A 22723-nucleotide genomic window follows, 5' to 3' on the forward strand; every position below is an offset into this window, starting at 1 on the left:
AACGAAATTCAGCAAAAAAGTGGAGGGTAAAGGCAAAAAGATTGGGGTGGACTCTGCAGATTAAGGCCAGGTCCATCAATGAGTTTTCTATTGCTAGTTTTATTATCCTATTAGTGGCTCCTTTCTCTAGTTCCTCAAGAAGACTGAGAGCATTGTTTTCATAAACCTCTAAAGGATAAAGCTGTATCTTTTATGTTTGGAAGAATATCAACAATGCTGTAGGCACAGGAATGTGTCCTGACTGACCAACTGCATGAGACCTGTTATCCTGACTTTTTACTTTGGCCCTGGTGTCTTTATAATGTGCCCTGTCCCAGTTATGTGAGGTCCAGAACCTGTTATGTGTACTGAAGCAGTGCAACAAGTTAGCCCTCACTGTGGACATTAGACTACTGTCCATGCTCTGGGTGCATCATGTTAAGCGGTGGTTGCTGCATGCCATATTTTGAATCTTTAGTGTAACAAGACTTTTCCCTCTCTACTGGCTCCTGTTGTGTAAAGTTATGTTACACCCAGAACTTTGTGCTGACGTTCTGTGTGCATGTGGATCGCATGTATGTTCAGTGAGTGCGCAGTGTTAGTACTCAGGCCAGAGGAATCCTTTGACCCTGGTTTAGCATGGCACAGTGCTTTATTTGTAAAAACATAGACACCAGGTCCAAAGGAATTCCATTACAGCTGGCACAACCCTCATCTGTTGTCACTGCTGCCGAATTGCAGTGCCAGCATTTCCTTATAAATATTACATTTAAACAAGTGAGACATTTTGACTATTGCAGAGCACCTCAAGCTATAGGGATGGCCTGGAAGTGCGAGTTTTAATATTTTGTAATAGATTGAATTGCTAAACACTTGTGCTGTGCTAAAACAAAAATATGCAGAATACGCCACCATAAGGTGCACTCTAATAAATATGTACTTGTGTTTAAAAATAAGTACTGGTGTCGAGCGCCAGAAAACACTGGCGCAAATTAAGCATGTGCATGTCCCACAATAAAGGATAAGAGAAGCTTCCTCACACAGTGCAAGTTTATGGTGTGCATTCCTGTGGCTGAAAGATGAAGCCACACACAATGATGTGGAGGATGATGGAGACATATTACCTTAAATTAAATGAGGACTTTCTCAGAAAAGAGCTGCTAATTAGTTCTTCCTGAGCTTTGCCACTCGCCAGAAGGTAGAGGTGATGGGTAGTATTGCGGTTTCTATTGTTCAAGGTGTGGAAGTTGCTAGGCAGGGCCTGCCCTTCTGTCTTTCCCCAACTGTTACTTCAGGAAGGCTGAGGACAGTCCAGTGAAGAGTTCATACTTCACTGACCGCATGATTTTGACATTCCTGTTGGAGCCAGGCAGTTTGCTACTTTCTGGGAGAGCTATCGCCTTACACGAAGACTGCATCTGAGGAGAAACCTGAAAATGGCATTTGAAAGATAACTACCCCAGTTAGTTCCACTTCCAAGTTTTTCAAGACAAAAAAAAAAAGGAGTACTCCATTGAGTACTTGCAAAGTTGCTGTAGAGATACTATCTGCCGGACAGCTGGTCTCCCAGTAGTGAGGCGAAGTGGACATCACCTGAAGTCTTAACATTTTGCTGGAGGAGCTAAGGGTCTGCCTAGTGCGGAGAAGCCTTTCTGCTTGTTGAGAGACGGAATGAGAGTCCCTGGCCCAGCAGGAGGAAAGATGGTACAAGGAAGAGAAGCTCAATATGTTCTCTGCATGATGAACGACAAGAGAAAGCGGACTATCGTAGACAGCCAGGAGCGATGTGTGATGCGAGGGCATCCCTCATTCTCTCTTTGCATTTCCCTTTGTTAACTGCACAAGGACTCTACAAGTACCAGTGACGAACTGGTCTGGTAGTCACAAATGACTTGCCAGGGGAACAATCTACTCTCACTGTACAGACAGCAACATGTGAGTTGTAACATCTTCAGGGAAAGAAAGATGGGCTTAGCCTGCGAACGGAACAAGGGCTAAGCATGCGCCAAAGAACTGGGCATGAGGAAGGAAAAGTTACATACCTGTAGGTATAGTACTTCATTGTAGGTATCTTCGATGAAGTCAAACCTTCAATACTTCTGTGCTGCCTGAGTAGACCCTGGAACACATTCTTTAATAAATGTAGATTATCCAGGCAAAGGATCTGTAAAGTGTCCATCACTGAAAGTAAATTTCCATTCATTTATAGTGTAGTGCATATTGTAGCCTGTCAGGGTTGTATTTTCTTGGAGCATGTAGATATAACCTGCAGGAGATATCAACTGCACACCTTACTACACATTTTCATAGGAAAAGGGACTGTGCCTGAAAGCATAAATTAAAGGAAAAACAGCCTGATAGGCTAACACTAGAAAGCACAAAATGTGACCTCTACCTTTAAGAATTCCAGAGGAACCCCTTCCCACAATGCACTGCAGAGGCTGTCTGCCTGTGAGAGTCAGTTCTTTTTTTACTGGAAGTATAGGATAAGAATATTTTACAGCCTGACAGCGAGGGAGGGTGTTTATGACTCCAATAAAGATACCTACGATGCAGAACTATACCTACAGGTATGTAACATTTCCTTCTGCATCGTAGGATCTTCATTGATAGTCATAAACCTTGAATAGAATAGAAAGCTAATTAAACTCAGTATAGCATCTGTTATATATAACATGTGATCAAGACTCTGTGTGAGTTGAAACGCGTAATGGCGACTGCTAAATAAAATAACAACAAGCGATTCTTGTGGTCCGTGTATTACTGCCAGTATTTGGAGCGTGACGGTGTGTGCAATATATATATATATATATATATATATATATATATATATATATATATATATATATATATATATATATATATATATATATATATATTACCTACTGGCGGTCGCCAGTAGGTAGTTATAGTTAGGACCACGTTTCCATAGGAAATCCGCAACATTCTATTTTGAATAGCTTTGGCGCCGGTCGACGAATCCTCGCGAATTTTTCAAAATAGGTGGGGCGCTACGCTCCGCTCCTACCCTGAAAGTCTCGGGGGGATTCGTCAAGCGGGGGCTGAGATAAAAGGGGGGTCCCAAAACGCGTTTTTCCCATGCATTTTTCCATAGGACCTTTAGACACAGCTACAGCCCGAACGGCTGAACAGAATTACTAGAAGGTCGAGAGGTAGTCCTCAGGTCAAGGAAGTGCCTTTTGTAGGTTTGGTGTAAATCTGTTCAGTAGATTCTGAGAAAATAGCCTTTAAATCAATATATATATCTGAGCCAGCTTACGGTGCGCTTACGGTACGCTTACCGTACGCGTACGGTGGCGTGCGCGAGCGCGATTCTGATTGGCTCTTAGATCTTAGTAAACATTCGAATCGGCCGAAACTAGGAAGCGGCGGCCGCCATTTTCTCTCTCGCACTGAGAGTGATGATGAAAATACAAAGCACAAAAACATGTAAAGGGGCTGTTTAGACAGCTCCCACACACATAGCCATGTTGAGGGAGTCCCCAAAGATCCCCCAAGGCCAAAAACGGATTTTTTTTTTTTGCTAATTTCGCCGATTACGCTTACCGTACGCGTACGGTAAAAAATGATTTAAAAAAATAAAAAATTATCCACACTCTCCCCACCCCGTGTGCAAATGGTGGCTGAAGGCCACCTATTGTGCATGGCTTATAAAAATTGAGATAGACTAGAATATTTAAAAAAAATAAATAAAAAAAAAAATTATCCACACTCTGTCCACCACGTATGCAAATGGTGCCCGAAGGGCACCATTTGTGCATGGCTTGTAAAAATTACGAAAAATTAAAATATTACCTTTCAAAACGAAGTGCATCATATGTCCTCCATGTGCGCACGGTGCGCGAAGCGCATCGTGCGTACATGGCCCATCTAGCGTAACGTGGGCACGCGGTGCGCGTAGCGCACCGCGTGCCCACCATGCGTGCACGGCACTAACTGCGTAAAGTGGGCGCGCGGTGCGCGAAGCGCACCGCATGCTTACTGTGCGCGCACGGAACGAACTGCGTTAAGTGGGCGCGCACGCCACGAATGGCGTAAAGTAACTTAGCATTTAAAAAACCGTACAAATTCACTGAAAAAGCCATAGGTTTCACACACGTTATAGTTAGGAATTAGCATTTAAAAAACCTTGCAAATTCACTGAAAAAACCATAGGTTTCACACATGTTATAGTTAGCGGAAATTTTACTGATAAAAAACCAATGAAATTCCCCCGTTATAGTTAGTGCAGGCAACTATAACTCACGCGACCGCAATCTTCTGCTGATGACATATGTGTCTTTATGAAAAAAAAATATTTGTAATATATGTATAGCTAAAAATGTATGGAAGAAGACATGGGCAAATAAGTGTCTAAATACAGTATTAGCATCAGCAGAGGATTGCGGTCGCGTGAGTTATAGTTGCCTGCACTAACTATAACGGGGGAATTTCATTGGTTTTTTATCAGTAAAATTTCCGCTAACTATAACATGTGTGAAACCTATGGTTTTTTCAGTGAATATATATATATATAGATATATTACCTACTGGCGGTCGCCAGTAGGTAGTTATAGTTAGGACCACGTTTCCATAGGAAATCCGCAACATTCTATTTTGAATAACTTTGGCGCCGGTCGACGAATCCTCGCGAATTTTTCAAAATAGGTGGGGCGCTACGCTCCGCTCCTACCCTGAAAGTCTCGGGGGGATTCGTCAAGCGGGGGCTGAGATAAAAGGGGGGTCCCAAAACGCGTTTTTCCCATGCATTTTTCCATAGGACCTTTAGACACAGCTACAGCCCGAACGGCTGAACAGAATTACTAGAAGGTCGAGAGGTAGTCCTCAGGTCAAGGAAGTGCCTTTTGTAGGTTTGGAGTAAATCTGTTCAGTAGATTCTGAGAAAATAGCCTTTAAATCAATATATATATCTGAGCCAGCTTACGGTGCGCTTACGGTACGCTTACCGTACGCGTACGGTGGCGTGCGCGATTCTGATTGGCTCTTAGATCTTAGTAAACATTCGAATCGGCCGAAACCAGGAAGCGGCGGCCGCCATTTTCTCTCTCGCACTGAGAGTGTGGATTAAAATACAAACCACAAAAACATGTAAAGGGGCTGTTTGGACAGCTCCAAAACACCTAGCCATGTTGAGGGAGTCCCCAAAGATCCCCCAAGGCCAAAAACTGAATTTTTATTTTTTCGCTAATTTCGCCGATTACGCTTACCGTACGCGTACGGTAAAAAAATATATAAAAAAAAAAATTATCCACACTCTCCCAACCCCGTGTGCAAATGGTGCCCGAAGGGCACCATTTGTGCATGGCTTATAAGCGTTGTGAAAAATTTAAATATTACCTTTCAAAACGAAGTGCATCATATGTCCTCCATGTGCGCACGGTGCGCGAAGCGCATCGTGCGTACATGGCCCATCTAGCGTAACATGGGCACGCGGTGCGCGTAGCGCACCGCGTGCCCACCGTGCGTGCACGGCACTAACTGCGTAAAGTGAGCGCGCGGTGCGCGAAGCGCACCGCGTGCTCACTGTGCGCGCACCGTGCGCGCACGGAACGAACTGCGTTAAGTGGGCGCGCACGCCACGAATGGCGTAAAGTAACATAGCATTTAAAAAAACCGTACAAATTCACTGAAAAAACCATAGGTTTCACACACGTTATAGTTAGGAATTAGCATTTAAAAAACCTTGCAAATTCACTGAAAAAAACCATAGGTTTCACACATGTTATAGTTAGCGGACATTTTACTGATAAAAAACCAATGAAATTCCCCCGTTATAGTTAGTGCAGGCAACTATAACTCACGCGACCGCAATCTTCTGCTGATGACATATGTGTCTTTATGAAAAAAAAATATTTGTAATATATGTATAGCTAAAAATTTATGGAAGAAGACATGGGCAAATAAGTGTCTAAATACAGTATTAGCATCAGCAGAAGATTGCGGTCGCGTGAGTTATAGTTGCCTGCACTAACTATAACGGGGGAATTTCATTGGTTTTTTATCAGTAAAATTTCCGCTAACTATAACATGTGTGAAACCTATGGTTTTTTCAGTGAATATATATATAGATATATATATATATAGATATAGATATATTGATGAATAGATATATATTTACAGCTTGGGTGAGGCAAGTGCATATTCAGGACAATTGCAAAACAGCAACTTGGAGCTCTCTGCACTCATTCGCAAAACATTACTATTAAGAATCGGATACTGTAGCCGACTAAGTTTGGCCAACTCTAAAAAACTTCTATAAATAGGTTTTCTTGTCCTCCTATCCTTCTTATGGTGCAAAATAGATAGATAGATAGATAGATAGATAGATAGATAGATAGATAGATAGATAGATAGATAGATAGATAGATAGATAGATAGATAGATAGATAGATAGATAGATAGATAGATAGATAGATAGATAGATAGATAGATAGATAGATAGATAGATAGATAGATAGATAGATAGATAGATAGATAGATAGATAGATAGATATTCTATGAGACCCTAAAGTTTGTTAAGGGAAGCCGTTATGCACTATAAAAAGAATAGGATAGGAGGACGAGAAAACCTATTTAAAGAGTTTTTTTTAAAGTTGCCCAAACTTTTAGTCCACTAGAGTATCCTTTGATTGTAGAGACGGATGAAAAGCTTTGAGGGCCAGCAATACTGCTGCTGGTGGTAAGCGATAATATTTAGGACCCATTTGTATGTTGTAATTGTTCTCCACTCTTTCCCTCATCGATTGAGAACGTTTACCCCTGGTCTGCGAGACCTTGTGCAGAAAGGATCTTCTTCTTTGATATCAGCTCTGAAAAGTTGGTTGAGGTTGTCCCTTTTGTCCTTTTGTTTAAACTGTTTGAATATTTGTTTCTGTTCCTCTATACCTACTGCTCTAAGTGCTTCTGCTTCATATTTCATATAAGGCCTAGAAGAAGTGGTAAAAGAGGCCTAAGTGTAGCTCTAGGTTGCAGAGTTGCCAGTATAACAGGTATCAATGGCTGAGGAGTATCAACTTGGATGTTGAGCTTAGAAGCTCCTCTGACTAGAGCGTCCTGAAAGGTGATGATATCAACTGGAGAAGATGGAGAGCTGGGCGGAGAGGATGGTGTATATGAAGAAGAGGAATCTGAAGATTCTATTTGTGATGGAGTTGATGGTGACACTGGGCGACTAGGTGATCTAGGTCTTCCGGGAGTTTTAATAGATGAAGGGGCTTTCCATTGGCAAATAGGTGACATTGATGTCACTCTTGAGTGCCACTGCACAGGAGAAATATTAAGAGGTTGTAAAGTAATCTGAGGTAAGATCAGAAGGTGACACTGAAAGAGTGCATGATGGCGGTGCCATACCTGTCTTCGGCATTGAGGAAGGCCTTACAGTCGATAAAGAATTAAATGGTGGCGAGGTGTCATAGACGTTGAGTGGTCCTTCGAAGGCGAGTAAGAACGTAACAGACTTCTCAATGTTGATGTCAACATCAACAGGTGTCCTGAGATCCTGTCAGATGAAATCAGAACAAAGAACTGACTCTCACAGGCAAACTGCCATTGCAGTGCATTGTGGGATGGGATTCCTCTGGGATTCTTGAAGAAACAGTTCACATTTTGTGCTTTCTATTGTTAGCCTATCAGGCTGATTTTTCCTTTAGATTCTATGTTTTCTGGCACAGTCCCCTTTCCTATAAAAAAGTGTTGTAAGCTTTGCAGTTCATAGCTACATCAGTCTTTACCAGAATATTACAGTAAAATACAACCCTGACAGTCTGCATTATAAATTAGTGGAATGCGACTTTTAGTGATGAACACCATACAGATCCTTTTCCTAGATGTTCTACATATATTGAAGAAGGTGTTCCGGGTTCCGTGCAGGTAGCATGGAATTATTCAAGATCCTACGAGGCAGAAATGAGAGTTAATGTTTAGGGTCAGAACCACTGAAGTGAACTGTACATCTAACAAGTGGGCTAAAAGTGACGTAATCTGCACCTGTGACTATTTCATGTCCATGCTCCAGTACACTGAGGACAATAGCGCGTAAAATTATCAGAGCAGGGACAGAGTACCAGAAATGGAGTGTAGAGCTATTCTGAAAAACAAAGAGGATTACAACCCTGAACTTCCTACTAAAATGCATATTATTTTGTTTTGTTGTGAGATTTTAGTACTTGCGTTTAGCTAAGAGATAAGCACTGGGCTGGATAATATGTTATTGTGTATGTTGGTTCACTACTGAGCTTTAAGTCTTGTCAACCACACTATCTCCCTGAGAACCCTTTGACAGCTTGCCTTCGCTACCCTGAGAGTCAAGAGTAGAATGGGCTGTACCTGACCCAGTTTTGCAGAGCCGTAGAAGGATAGATTACACAACACCAGAGGTTAAAGACCTCAACACCCACGGTTAGATTATCCATAGTCTAATCTCTGACCCACGAAAAAAATCTGACGAATGTGCTTTCTGAACAATGACTCAATATCAAAAGGCATATCTAGTATGCAATTATGGACTGCAGATCTAAAGGAAGTTGCTATAAGCCATACTTGCCTGCAAAGTACTGCTTAGTACTGCTTCTCTGAGTTTAGGGAATCCAAACTTTGTTGCATGTATTGCTTAATCAAGGTTAGCTGCAAAAGACCTCTGTGAAAATTGCCTTAGCTTCCAGCTTTTTATCTTTTAGTAAAAGGTCATATCAGACCACCTGTGCCATTTGTACCTTCTACAGCAATAGTGTGAAAGGCTTTGACTGATGGGACCGCTAGTGTAAACACCTTCCAAAGACATCCAACTCTTCATCCTTCCATGTCCAAATGGGTTGTGCAAGGAGTATCTAGAATTCTTAAACTCCTCTGGGCTGCCTGCTTCACTACAGAGTCTGATATACGATTTCCCATGAGACATGCAGGGGTATTATTTGCCATCTTGTATTTCTTGTCCAATCCAGGGGTCAAAGCAGCTACTGTTAGCATTTGTATTAGTATATTGAACTCAATAGACATGATCTACAATAGTTATAGCTTTGATAGAGTTTCTGGACCGTTTTTTAAAGTCATACAGAAAGCAGACTGTTTCCTTTGCTAGTAATAGGGAGCTTAAGTATTTCTATAAAAACAAGGAACCTAGTAATATCATCCTGTAGTAAGTGACCAGAGGCAATCTGGTCAGTTCACTCACCAGGACTATGTAATCGCCCCATTCACATATGCAAGCTCACAAGTTTTCCTAACGCTCTAAGTCCTCAAAGTCATCTGAATATGGATCATCATCTGAATTATTAACCTAAATTAGTTTGGTGGCAGTTCTTCTGGCAAACAGAATGTTGAAGCACTAGAAGTGCATTTGATGGTATTGCCTCTGCTGGCTGCTGAAGCTCTGAATGTGGCTACAGTATAATTGGTGATGGAAGACAAATATTCTGAGGAGTCATCAATGGTAGGAGTGTAGACATGGAAGATGAATCAGTGGGAAAATGAGCATACTCATTTCCCATCTTCTTGTGGAGATTTGTAAGTAGATCAAATGGCAATGCATCATTAGTTTATGGAATTCTTCATAGTCTCCCTCATATGGGTTAAAGTAACGCTCATAATGGGCATGAGTCCTCTTACCATAATCATGGGTAGTGTCAACTGGAACTGACTATACTGCTGTCCACTCAAAAGCAGCGTAGTAGGTGCCTGAGGTTGACATTTTGGTTGGGCAAGAGTGTTCTGGCAATATTGAAGATAATAGTCATTTATCTAAATACTCTTTTCCTGTTTCTTGGACCTGCAGCGGTCAACAGCACTATTGGCAACAGGACAGGAGTCGACGAGGCAGTCATCAGCATTGTTGGCACACACAAAAACAGTTGTTTTATTACCATTGTAGGTGTCATCAACAAAGCAAGAGTAGGCAACACATTTGTGTTTTTTTTATACAAAAGTGAAGTCATTCACAGGAGAACGGTTGACAATGACTAACTTTTGTGTCATAGGAGAAGATGGTGGTGGCACAATAACCGATGAAGACTTAGATGTTCTTCTTTACATCACATTAGGTTCAGGAGAGGCAGGTGCTTGTAATCTTTTTGAGAGACTTTTTGTGGATTTTTGCATGTGGATCATAAGATAATTCATCCAGCGATGATGCCTACTCTGGTGGTGTAGAAATCTCCAAAGTGTGCTGTGCACTTTTTTATAATGCACAGAACGAGTGCTTTGGATGGTCTAATTTCCAGAACAGATGTTTGAAGCTACCTCAACAGCCTTCCCTCACAATTAGTGAGGGTCTCAGAAGAACATTTTCTTCATATGTAAGCAGTCTTTCAGTTTGTGTCAATTTACCCCATGCCTGCCAAGCTTTAAAGAGGGACTTTAAATCTTTTTCAATGAGGATGTTATGCTTCTAAGGTGACACTGGAATACGGCCTTTCAAGCTTGGTGCATTTAATACTGCTACTGTAAAGTTGCCACCTGATTCCCACCACAACAATGGCAAATGAATGCAGCATGTGGATCTATGAATGATTCACTGTTACAGAATATCAGGTATTGAAGCGATACAAAATATCCCATATTGGTTGAAACATCATGATCATCAGTTAACTATGTCTGTAAAACTTTGCAAGCATCAGTTCACATTAAAAACTGGCTTCTGGGGGGCGTGTCCAAGATGGCGACGGAGTAGGACGTGTTTTCAGTCCCTCCGCCGCCGCGACTGCTTAGCGTTGTTTGAGCTTCCTCCCATAACCTTGCCGGCCGCTCTAAAGCTGGTGCGGTCCCTCCGGGAATCAGAGAGGTGATCTGGTGCTGGTGGCGGAACCGTTGAGGCGGCGAGGATCACCCGGAGGCGGCGGGGCCTGTGTCGGGGCCAAGCAGCACAAGCCGGGGTGCTCACGTAGAGCAGCGGCTGGAGGTGGGGCTTTCTGCGGCGAGGCGGTGACGGCGTCGCGGCTTGCGGAGTGCGGAGCGGCCCCCGCGGCTGGCGACCTGGCAGCATCGTGAGGGAGGAATGATCTACGGGACCTCCGGGAGTCTGCCTGACCACCACAGTGTCCGGACGCGGCGGACGGCCGCTTAGCTGTGACGCGCTGCCGGCGGGGGCCCGGGACCCCGACTGACCTCGAGGCCTTCACAGAGCGGTGCCGGGGAGGCGCCTGCCGGGAGCAGCATGGCTTCCGCGTTGGGAGGCCTGCCTCTGCCTCGACGGTGACCGGAGAGCGGGCTGGCCTCACCTTTCCTCCCACTCTGGTGGGGGGCACCTCGGCCGCCGGATTCCCCGACTTGCACAGCGCCACGAGTCCACAGCGGTAAGGCGCCCCGGCCGGGGGTAGAGACTGGGGCTGAGGAGTGGATACGTGGGCCCCTCGTCCTGACCGGCCCTGGAGGGTATACCACTGACGATTTGTAGGGGGCTTTCTCTGCGCTCTGCCCCCGGAGTCTGCCTCGGAGACCAGAGGATTGCGGGCGGTGGGGGGCCTAGGAGACGATTCCCCTGGCGTGGGCCTAGTACCCTGCGGCTGGACAGAGGTGGTGCCCGTAGACCAGCGGAGAGAGTGAGGACGCCCGGAATAGTGGCTTTGGGCGCCTGGGGATCCCTGTGGTGTGACTGAAGTACTGGACCCACGCTGGAGTGTGAACGTTCTCCACTTTCGATCTCGGCTGCGAAGGCCTAGCCGAGAGTCCCTTGTCTAGTGGCGGCTTGGAGTGGCGGAGAAGGGAACGCTGCGGAGGGTGAAGCTCGGAGAGTCCGTCCACATCCCGGACTGGCCGTGGGCAGCTGTGGAGGAGGATTGGGGTGCGCTGAGCGGTGAGCCGTCCGGAACGGCACTTGAGGAGCCCTACGGCGCCAGGAGACCAAGAGGGGGAGGCCACCTCAACGAGCCGTAATCGAGCGGCGAGTGCTGCTACCTTCCTCTGAACTTTCGTATCAGTGGTTCATCCTCGTGAGCGTGATGTCCGGCAAGCCCGGCAAGGGAAAGTCCGGCAAGGAGGGGCCTCAGAAGGGGGGGCGGCCGGCGTCGTCTCCCGGGCCTAGCGTCTCTCCCCGGCAGCGAGACGACGAGGCGCCGGCGACTAAGGCTTTTATGTTGGAGCTCTTCTCCGCAATTAAGGAGGACATCTCGGAGCTTCGTACCCAGCTCGCCTCGGATCTCAGAGACGTGAGGAGAGAGCTGGATGGCATTGGCGAACGGGTGGCAACGCTGGAAGAGCATGATTTGGGTCTGGCGGGGGACGTGCACCAGCTCCAACAGGATGTGCTGCGGCTGACAGAGCAGCACCTGGACCTCCAAGCCCATGCGGAGGACCTCGAAAACAGGTCCCGACGGAATAATATCCGCATTCGAGCGGTTCCCTGGGATGGTGAGGCGGGAGACCTGCGTGGCTATGTGGAGGCCCACTTCCTGCAGATTCTTGCCGAGGATGACCTTCAGGAGGTCAAGATGGACAGGGTTCATAGAGTGGGTCTGCCGAGGGGTGCGGGGGCTCCCCCCCCGGACATTCTGTTCTGCGTCCAAGACTTTCAGCTCAAGGAGCGCATCCTTCGGAAAGCTAGGGGTATTGCCGATCTGCAGTTCAGAGAACACCGTCCCCAGTTGTTTCAGGATCTGGCGGCGTCGACGCTCCAGAAGAGACGCGCCTTTAAACCGGTGACGACTTTCCTACGGGACCAAGCGGTAGCGTACTCCTGGGGCCATCCCTTTCGCCTCATCTTCCGGTGGCAGAACAGGCTGGTCCAGCTCAGTTCCTTGCAGGCTGCCAAGGATCTCCTTGGTTTGGACAGCGCGGCCTCATCTCAGAGGGGTGGCCGATCACCATCGCGGCGCCAACGGCGCGCCTCCTCCTGGCATAGAGTGAGGCGTCCTGTAACGCAGAATAGGCCTGATCCTATGGCCAGCCAACAAGAAAGGAATGGGGCAGTGGCCTCTGTGGTCAATGTGACGGTGATGCCGCCACAAGACAGCTCGTCAGCGGCCTGAGGGCGGATGGGAGGCTGCTACGCGTCGGAGGGACGCCCCCCCTCCATTCAGGTACCGTGGGTGAATATGTACTTTTGGGGAAGACGCCCCGGGTTGGAGAGCAGATGGACCATTGACTGCTACCTGGGATCCTGTTCTCCGGGGGTCTCAACACTGGCCCTCACTATGGTCCTTTGGGTTCATGGGGTTCTTCCTTGTTGGGGACTGTTCGTTCGGGTGTTGTGGGTGGGTGGTTGTTTGTGGGGTTTTTGTTGGGGCAAGGTTCGGAGCGGAAAGGAGGGGGGGGGGGAACGGGGTGGGGGGGACCAGTGTTGGTGGCTCGAGGCTGTTTGAGTGCGGGGTGTATGCTTGGCGTCTGGTGGGGGATGTGAGAGGGAGGCGGGGAGGGAGGAGACCAGGATGGCTGATGAGACTGGGAGGGGCTACAGATGCACCTGGGGGAGGCCTTGCTTCTAGGCGCTACGGATGGGTAGTGAGAGAATGCTGGAGGGTGGAGCTTTTGAGGTTTTTTCTGAAGGGGGGCAGGTGGCGCGGGAGGGTGGGATGTGTGAGTTATGCCAGTTACAATAGGAACTTGGAATGTGCAGGGGCTGAACTCCCCCCAGAAACGCCAGGTCTGGAAGTACATCCTAGATCACCACTTAGATGTGGTTGGGTTGCAGGAAACCCACCTGGCCCGGAAGGATGAGTCTTGCTTGAAACACAGGCAATTTCCCCTTATTTACAGATCCTCGGCGACCTCCAAACATAGAGGGGTGGCTCTGATGATCCGCTCCACGCTTCAGTTTCAGCCCTTGGGGGTCCGGAGCGATAGAGGGCAGGTGGATTATGGTCAAGGGGGTACTGCTCGGTAAGACTTGCTCATTTCTAGTGTTATATGCTCCCAATGTGGGGCAAAATCGGTTCCTTCTAGAGTTGTTGCGCACCGTTGAGGATTTTGTGGAGGGGGCATTGTTCGTGTTGGGGGATTTCAACTTGGTCTGGGATAAGGACCTGGATAGTTCGCATCACCAGAGGGCGGGGACTGGTCTCTTCTCAGACGAGCTGCGTCAGAGGTTTACCGAACTGGGTCTGTTGGATGGCTGGCGCTCCGTACACCCCAACTCTCGAGATTACACTTTTTTCTCGCATGTCCATCACTCTTATTCTCGGCTGGGCCATATCTTTTATAGTCAATCCCTCCGGGGATCCCTGAGAGAGGCCAAGATCTTTCCTCTCTCTGTCTCTGACCACGGTCTCTTCGCGATGGGCCTCTGCTGGGCGCCGGAGGGAAGCGCCCCGCATAGGTGGTACTTTCCAGCCTCCCTGGTCCGCGATGAGTCTTCCTGCACGGCACTCCGTAAAGCGATTCGAGACTTCTTCCATCTCAACCCGGTGCATGACACCTCGGTCTTCAACACGTGGGACGCTTTCAAGGCATCACTGAGGGGTAGCTGCCTGGCCCTTACTGCAGCCCTAAATCGTTTAAGGAGGGCGCTAGAGCAGGCGCACAAGGCCAAGCCCTCCAAACAGACCTTACGACCGCTGACTGCCCTTAGGGGCAAACTCCGGGCTCATTACAACAGAGCGGAATTTACCCTCCTAAAGCTTCGCCACCTCTCCTACACTCAGGGGAACAAGGTGGGGAAGCACCTGGCTCGCCAACTCCGTCGTAAACGGGAGAGGGACTATATAGGAGGAGTGCGTGACGCGACTGGCGAGCTACGGCACTGTGACGATGCGAAGGCTGAGCTCTTCGGGGAGTACTATGCGCAGCTATACACGGGCAGTACTCTTGATGCCGTAGCCCAGACGGACTACTTGAACGCGCTTCCGCTCCCTCATGTGTCTAGTGACTGGAATGAGCGACTCGCCGCTCCCATTTCCCGAGAAGAAGTGCTCACCGCCATCAAGTCCTTGAAACTCCATAAGGCGTCTGGGCCTGACGGGTTTACGGCCCTCTTTTACCAGTCCTTTGCCGCTGACATCAGTGACTTCTTGGTTCAGCTGTTCAACGCAATGGCCGACTCGGGGATCTCCTCGGCCTCAATGGCGGAGGCGGTCATCTCCATTATCCCCAAGCCGGGTAAAGACCCCTCTGCTTGCTCGTCGTATAGGCCGATTGCTCTGCTCAACATCGACGCCAAACTCTACTCTTCTATCCTTGCAGCCCGATTGCAGGATCTCATGCCGGTTCTCATTCATCCTGACCAATCAGGTTTTATCAAGGGGTGGCAAACACACGACAACATTAGAAGGGTGATCCACCTCATCAAAAAGGCCAACCGCTTTAATATTCCAGCGGTATTGCTCGGCCTAGACGCCGAGAAGACGTTCGACCGGGTGGACTGGCAATTCCTATTCCGTACCTTGGCAGCGTTTGGGTTTTCGGACAGGTTTTTGACCATGCTCAAGGCCAACTATAGCGACCCTCGGTCGCGAGTCACGGTCAATGGGCACTTCTCCGCTTTTTTCCCCCACTCACGCGGCAGGGATGCCCCCTCTCTCCCTTGCTACCGGATTTGCACCTCTATTACAAGGCGGCACAACTTAGGGTTTTGGTGGAATGGACTCAGCCCCTCTCGGAGAAACACTGGCTGCATATGGATAGAAGCGTAGCGGGGCGGACGATAGGGGATCTGGTGTGGAGACCTAAAGGGGATAGACCTCGGAACGCGTACATCAGCACGCCCACCGGTACCGCCCTCAAGGTCTGGGATTCGGTGTCTAGAGATGAGCGGTGGACTACGTTCCCGTCGCCCTTTACGCCCATACACTTCAACCCAGCATTCCCTCCTGCGCTGCGAGAGGGGCCCTTCGATGCCTGGCGTGAGGGGTGCTGCCTGGCCCTCACGCATCTGTTTCATGGCTGTGCCCCGCTGACATTTGCCAACTGTAGGCGCGATTACGGGGTCCCTCAATCGGAACAGTTCCGCCACACTCAGCTGTTGCACTGGGCGCTATCTGCGCCCGTTCGGGATGCGGCGACGAGGCCGCCCACCCCCTTTGAGGTCTTTCTGTTCCGATCCTCGTCCATGCGCGGGGCCATCTCCTTCCTCTATGGCCAGCTCTTAGCCACGGCCGTTTCCCCGAGGCCACGTTACGTGGGCCTCTGGGAGGACCTTGTCGGTCACGCCATCACAAGTGCCGAGTGGTGCCGTCTCTGGAAGGACATGACCCAATATAATCACTCGGTGGAGCTGAGAGAGGCGCATCTCAAGACCATGCTGGATTGGTATCTCTCACCCGCCAAGCTGCATCGCATATTCCCTGCCACCTCAGATAGATGCTGGAGGGGCTGTGGGTTACTGGGGGACTTTCGCCATATCTGGTGGGATTGTCTGATCATCCGCCCCTACTGGGAGGAGATCTTGTAACACATTAAAGGGATCCTGGGGTACCCGATCTCGGGCTCCTTAGCTCACGTGCTGCTGGGCCTCCGGGATCCTCTCCTTGAGCGTCAAACACGAGCGGACAGACAGATTATTTGGCTCTGCATAGGGGCGGCCAAGATTACCCTGGCGGCAGCATGGAAGAAAAAGGAAGCCCCAGCGATCTCCTTGTGGCATGCGAGGTTGTGGAAGTTGTTGAGCACGGAGAGGATGGCAGATATTTTTCTGGGCAACTTTAAAAATGTCATTTTTCGCTGGGGGCTATTGGTCCGCTTTTTTTCCGTGGGATTACCAGCTGCGGTGGCCCCACCGTCGATCCGAGCCCTCCATCTGTTTCAGTTATAACTGTCTGTTGCGGATTGTAGTTAGTGTGTATGAGAGCTACCACCACTGGAGGGGAGGGGGAAGGGGGGCTGGGAGGTTTCAGTTTCGAGGTTGTTGCGTCCTGCCTAGATGGTAAGGGGGAGGCTGGTAGCACTGACAGTAGGGGAGGTGGCCCCAGTAGCTCGTACTCTGCTGTGCTTTGATGACTGGAAGTGAGCTGAAATCCATTACCTGCTTCGCATGTAGGGCCGGGATTTGGTCCAGTGGTCCCGGTGGGGCTTCTGGCTGGCGGCCTCGAAGGGCTACTCTCTCGAACGCTCTTGCTTGCTGCGGCCTCCCCACACACTTAGTGTACCCCCTGCGTGGGAAGTTGTGCGTGACTGGCGCTGTTTCTTTTTTCTTCTGTATTCCACAAATTAAATAAAACTTTTACAAAAAAAAACTGGCTTCTGCATTAAAGAGAAATTAAATGGCACATACTAGATTGTACAATACAGGGTAGGCATATGAGGAAGTCTGCAAAAAAAAACTGAATTACTTTTAGCCATCAATGCAGAAAGAGCTATATATGCTCTGGTAAAGTTAGAAAAGTCAATACCAATTGTGGCTATCAACTGGCAGCCAATATATACTTTTTGTTAACAGTGTATAATCATGCCTAAGAGGAAAAAAAAATCAGCTGTGCAGAATCTGAGGGCTGGGTTTTTAATGGTTGCCAGATCTATTTACTCACATAAAACCATACATCAATCTGTGGTCAAAGTGTTTTAGTGCCAAGTACGCCACATAAGGATGTTAATTTGATTACAACCAATGTATATCAAAATCACATTCTGGAACTTACTTGTGCTGGTGGAACCAACATTGGGTTGTTTTCCAAAATAATGACTTGCAGATGACGTAGTTTTCTATAGCAGACAGGGATCTCGGTAATTCTGTTACACGAAAAGTCCAACTTTACCAAGGGAAGAACTGCCAACTCTGTTCACAAAACAAAACAATCAGTTGTAATGATCTTCCACACACATTCAATGGTCTATCAAAACAATTAGGCATTATACCTCACCCTCTGGTAATAGATGAAGATTGTTTCTTCTCATATTTAGCTCTCTAAGCGAGTGTAATTTTCCCATTTGATGTGGGAGGATCTGAAGTTCATTGCAGCTGATATCCTGTTAAAGATCAAATAAAGAAATATATTTTTAATAAACTACTTGAGAGAGTAATCGTAGCAAAAAATATTTTTTATGGGGAATGAATATGGCATGCAATTCCTGAAGCATTTTGACATTTAACTATGCACACATTATGCAAGGTCATCTAAAAGACAAGCCTAGCCTCCAACGGCATGTTTCACATAACACTCACTGGAGTTCGTATGCACTGCATTCTGAAAGATGGAGTTACCTTTATGACAACTCTTCTGCTCTTATTTCACAGCTTCTTTCCAATTATCAACTTTGCGACTGCCTTGCCTCTACGGTGAAGAGTACAGAAGTTATCTATCTTCAGTCATGTTGTGAAAAGTTTGCTAAGTACTTCTGGAAGGGGCTAATTTTGATGCCCTCAGCACAATATGATTTAAGTCTGAAACCAATAACACTTGCAGCCATGGGAGTGGCTAAAATGCTCAAAACAAGAGGTTTTGTGGATAAGCCCATCATTGCAGAACAGACTGGAGAGCAGAACTCTCCTCAACTGGATCCTATAGTTAGTTGGCCTCAAAATTTAAAAACTTGCAACCTCAGATACCAGGAAAATACAAGACTCCATTAATTTCAGTAAACACAGCATTGACTTTGCTGCCTGAACTAAATTCCCAAAAAACAGATTAAGCAGACTTTGAATACTCTTCACCCTTTATAGAAAGGGAAGCATTAGTGAGGTGGGGTCCTGCAAATACAGCAGACAAAATTAGTATTTCTGGTCTTAGAAGCCTATACGGTGCAACACCTCCAAGTGATGACACTAACTGTGACATTTGGTCTATTAGAAGCCGAGTGTCCAGATATTTATCAAGAGAACAATTTGACAATGACACTGGGCGACTGCTAACTCCTTTGTGAATTCTTTGGGAGCAAACAACATGCCAAACAGTGGAACTATAAATCAGTAATGTTCTCTGTTGTGCTTCGGCTGTTTAATAAACACTTCTGGCCAGGTAGAAATATGTAGACTTATGATACAAGTATTTTATTAAGGTAGGAACATCTCCCATAGGAACAGTACTTCATATTATCTGGGTTTGCTAATTACAATCTCATTTTCGCTTGGTCTTTATAGAGCTACCCTCTACACCCCCTATGTGTTTTTCCAAGGTTTCAATACACTATGAGTATCTGTTAACATTTTACTACAAGTGAGGTTGATGAGATGGACTGAGGTAGAATTCCATCCACCCTGTAGAGAAAGAGGCAATGTCACTCCGGTTCTTGCTACTCGTCTGTTTTCTCCCCATATCAAGTAACACATGGGCATATACTCACATCTAGCTCCGTGTGATGCCCCCTGGGTTGCAAGAAAAGGACATATCACTCTATTCTCTGCTTCTCCCCTCGGACTCCCTGTTTAGCCCTGCATGTGCTGTTTTTATAGTAGTACTATTCCAAAGAACCCTGTCTCACTGATGCTCTCTCCTTTCCATTTTAGACTCTTCCATCTCCTGCTCCTTTGATTGGTCTGTGGGAGGATCGAAAGGAAAGTAGATGAAGCAGTCTGCTCTGTTTCATTTGTTTCCAGCAGGAAGTATCCTTCCTGAAAGAACTTAAGAGTCAACTATTCAATCAATACTCACCACGGTCTGTGCACATGCAATTGCCATTGCCTGCCTAAATACTGCAGTGCTGCTTCACAGAAGGAGTTCTGACAGGACTTTCCTGGTTTAAGAGGTGGAGGAAAAGGTTGACTCCAAAAATTGCTTAGTGCTAGCACTGCCTGTAGCATGCAATCCTTTTCCAAGGAATGGAAAGCTACTTGCTTATGCGGTGTAGGCTTTATGTGATATCTGCCCACTGAAATATCGGTCCTTGAATGGGACAACTTGTGAGGGCTGCATGTCTCCGTTAATAAAGTCTCTAAATGTATGTACGGGGAAACCCACTCATACACCTTGCTCATTACAAACGTCAGACACTCTAACACTTTTTGATCAATGTCTGGAAGGAAACGTAGGTTTAGATATACCATCTAATTTTGCTATTAAAGAGCCAAGAGAAATTTCCTTTTCTCAAGAATTTGTTGAGAAACCAAATGTTTAAAAATGCTCATATTCATGCCACCCGCTTGGGAATAATGCAGGAAATGTTTCCTCTTTCTAACAACAAAACTATCTCTATGGCTCCCTCATGAAGAGCTGTGGCCTCTTTCATTACGATGTTTGTGGAGGTGGGGTGGTGGGGGGGGGGGGGGGGGAGACTGTCGGGTACATGTGTGGATTTTGTCAGAAACAAGAGAGTAGATCCCTTTTCCAAACTCTGATGGATCCATTGGCCTAAAGTGATTTGCCTCTATTTTTGGAAAAACGACAGCTATCCAGAGAATTTATCATGTAAAACATGAGAGGTTTGCAGCTGTGGTATAGATGAAGTAGAAGCTCCCGTCTTCTACATTCTGAACCTCTTAATGGCTGAAAAAATTAGGAAGTGTATGTTGAACCTGCTGAGCAAGACCATTAAAGCTGGCGTCTGTAGCCTCTAAATTTCCAGAACTTTGAGGAGGCGTGGCCAAGATGGCAGATGGATGAGACTGGGCCCAGCCGTTTAGGGCGACGCTTTCTGAGGTTGGAGCAAATGAGCACCGGCGGCAGCCTCACCGTATAGCGGGGACCGTCCCAGAGGGAAGTCAAGGCCCTGGCTTGCTGTATCTGAGCCAGAGACGGCCGGACGAGGCCACGAGCACTGCGGCCTCTGTGCCGACGGCCTGACGTCAACTCTCCTCCAGTGCGACTGGCCCGGGGATGGCCTCAACCACCAAACGCACAGGCCTCCTCCCCAGTGGGATAAGTGGAGGACAGATCGCCACCTTGGCGCTCCTCAGGACAACTGACCCCGGAGAGAGGAGGCGCTACTGGGTACACCCGCAGCGGGATGAATTGGGGACTTGCGGCAGCCCCAAGCTGAGCGGCAGACAAAGGGGCACCCTGCGGCCCTGAGGAGTGGTGGTAGGCTCAACCTGGGGTTGTACGGGATAATACAGGCCTCTTGATACAGCAGACTCGGGGAAATGCCGTCATCCTAGTGTGGGGGGGGGCCTGTCGGACTGTATCAAGCACTGCTGGCTAAAACATAAAGGCGAACCGCTGACTGGATTCTAGGGCCTACACACCTCCACGCCCCTGGGAACACCGCATCGCCTGGCGAGGGGAAACACAGGAGGCCAACTTCCAAGTCGGGGCAAGCATGGAGTGTAAAGCAGGGGGCCCCTTAGAACAGGGAGGGCTTGACTGTTCTTCCTGGGGAATCATCTAGTGTAGTCCCGCTCCCGCCTAACGCCTGCTGGACCAGTACAGAACAGTAGTGCCTCTGCCAGGCCATCGCCTAGACCTACCTGGCACACATGGAGGGCAGCTGCTCCCGGGGCCCGTTCCCATCTAAGCTGGAGTGAGGACACTGCTCTGCGACACTTGTGAAGCTGGTGCTCGCCGGGCCTATCGCACACCCGAGCCCTCCATGAGCGACAACGCAGACCAGTCCACCTGTCACCATTGTGAAGCACTCACAGGGCAAGCAACTCGAACTGGCACCTGAGACGGGGCAGCTGGACCTGACCAGGAAGACTGACCTGGACACACCAGACCTGTAGGTACATTGGGAAGGATTACCTAGTCTTCTAACAACACCTTGTCTAGAATAACCTCTGGGAACCCGCCTATCCCTTAACATGGCGACAGGGAGGGTGAAGAAGGACAGCAACCTCAAGGACAGGCTCCTAAACTCCTCTGGTGCCCTAATGGGTGATACATCATCAACATCATCATCCGATGGGCCCACCAGTGTAGGCGTTCCGGAGGACCTTATCACTCTCTCTTATCTGGAGTCCCTGTTCGCCTCCCTCCGTGAAGATCTTCAATCCTTTAAGAAAGAGCTCGCTCAAGAACTAAAAGATGTCCGGCGGGGGGTAGTTGGGCTTGAGGGCTGAATCTCCAACTTGGAGGACCACGAGGCAAGCAGAAAGGAAGAAATAGAACAACTACAGTAAGAAATACATTCTACGCCTCAGGGACCAGCACCTAGATCTCCAAGCCCACAATGAAGATTTGGAAACAAAACACAACAGAATAACATCTGCATACAAGACTCCTCCAGGGCGGAGGGAGCAGACATCACCTCATTTGTGAAGGAATTATGTTGTTCTATCCTGGATACCCGCCCCCCCCACAATTGGACACTAAGCTCGACAGGGACTCGCCTGCTGCCCCACCACCTGACATCCTAAATTGCGTTCACAACTTCCCCTTTAAGAAGCGCATCCTCCAGTGGGCCAGAGACAAACACCCACTACAACATCAGGGCCAACATCCAGTTCTCTACCAAGACCTCGAAGCCATGACCCTCCAAAAACGTAGAGCCTTCCGCCCAATCACCACGAATCTTCGAGCGGCCTAGGGCCACAACTTCCATCTAATATTCCGTCATGGAGAGAAACTTCATCAAACACACCCGCTGGAGCAGGTATGCCGCATTCTGGACCTGACGGAGACCACGGCCGAATTTCCATAGGCCGAGCCTCAGGACTCTGACAGGAAGAGAAACCGAGGTCAGGGAAATATGAGATACCACGCAGCCGAACGGCGTCCAGATTCAGAGACCATAGCCAAGGAGAGGCAGGCGGTTACTGATTAACTATCCGGAGAATCATCCAGGCCTACGATGCCCTGATGCCATATAGGGGGGCCTCGCCAGTGGCTCCAGATTTTTCCAATTTGTTAGCTCACCTTCTCTCTCCCATCTTCACCTCTGCATTGTCCCACTGCTCTTTGAATTGGCTGCGGTGGGCCCGGGTGGGGTGGGGAGTTGGGATGCCACCTCCACGGACCCCATATTGTGAACACCATGGACCTGCAGGATGCGGACA

At 48.0% G+C, this 22723-nt stretch overlaps 1 protein-coding gene across 3 annotated transcripts in view; it reads right to left on the minus strand.

Annotated features, from left to right (window-relative positions):
* LRCH2 (leucine rich repeats and calponin homology domain containing 2) overlaps positions 1 to 22723 on the minus strand; it is a 1103616-nt gene that overhangs the window by 733867 nt on the left and 347026 nt on the right. For all 3 annotated transcript variants that reach the window (XM_085607858.1, XM_085607859.1, XM_085607857.1), the window contains exons 4-5: positions 17718 to 17823; positions 17496 to 17632 (exon numbers count right to left, since the gene is read on the minus strand). In XM_085607858.1, the coding sequence (XP_085463984.1) occupies positions 17496 to 17632; positions 17718 to 17823 (243 nt within the window). The remainder of the gene's footprint in view (positions 1 to 17495; positions 17633 to 17717; positions 17824 to 22723) is intronic.

This window comes from Triturus cristatus, chromosome 5_2 (genome assembly GCF_964204655.1).
Source record: "Triturus cristatus chromosome 5_2, aTriCri1.1, whole genome shotgun sequence".
Taxonomy (NCBI): Eukaryota; Metazoa; Chordata; class Amphibia; order Caudata; family Salamandridae; genus Triturus; species Triturus cristatus.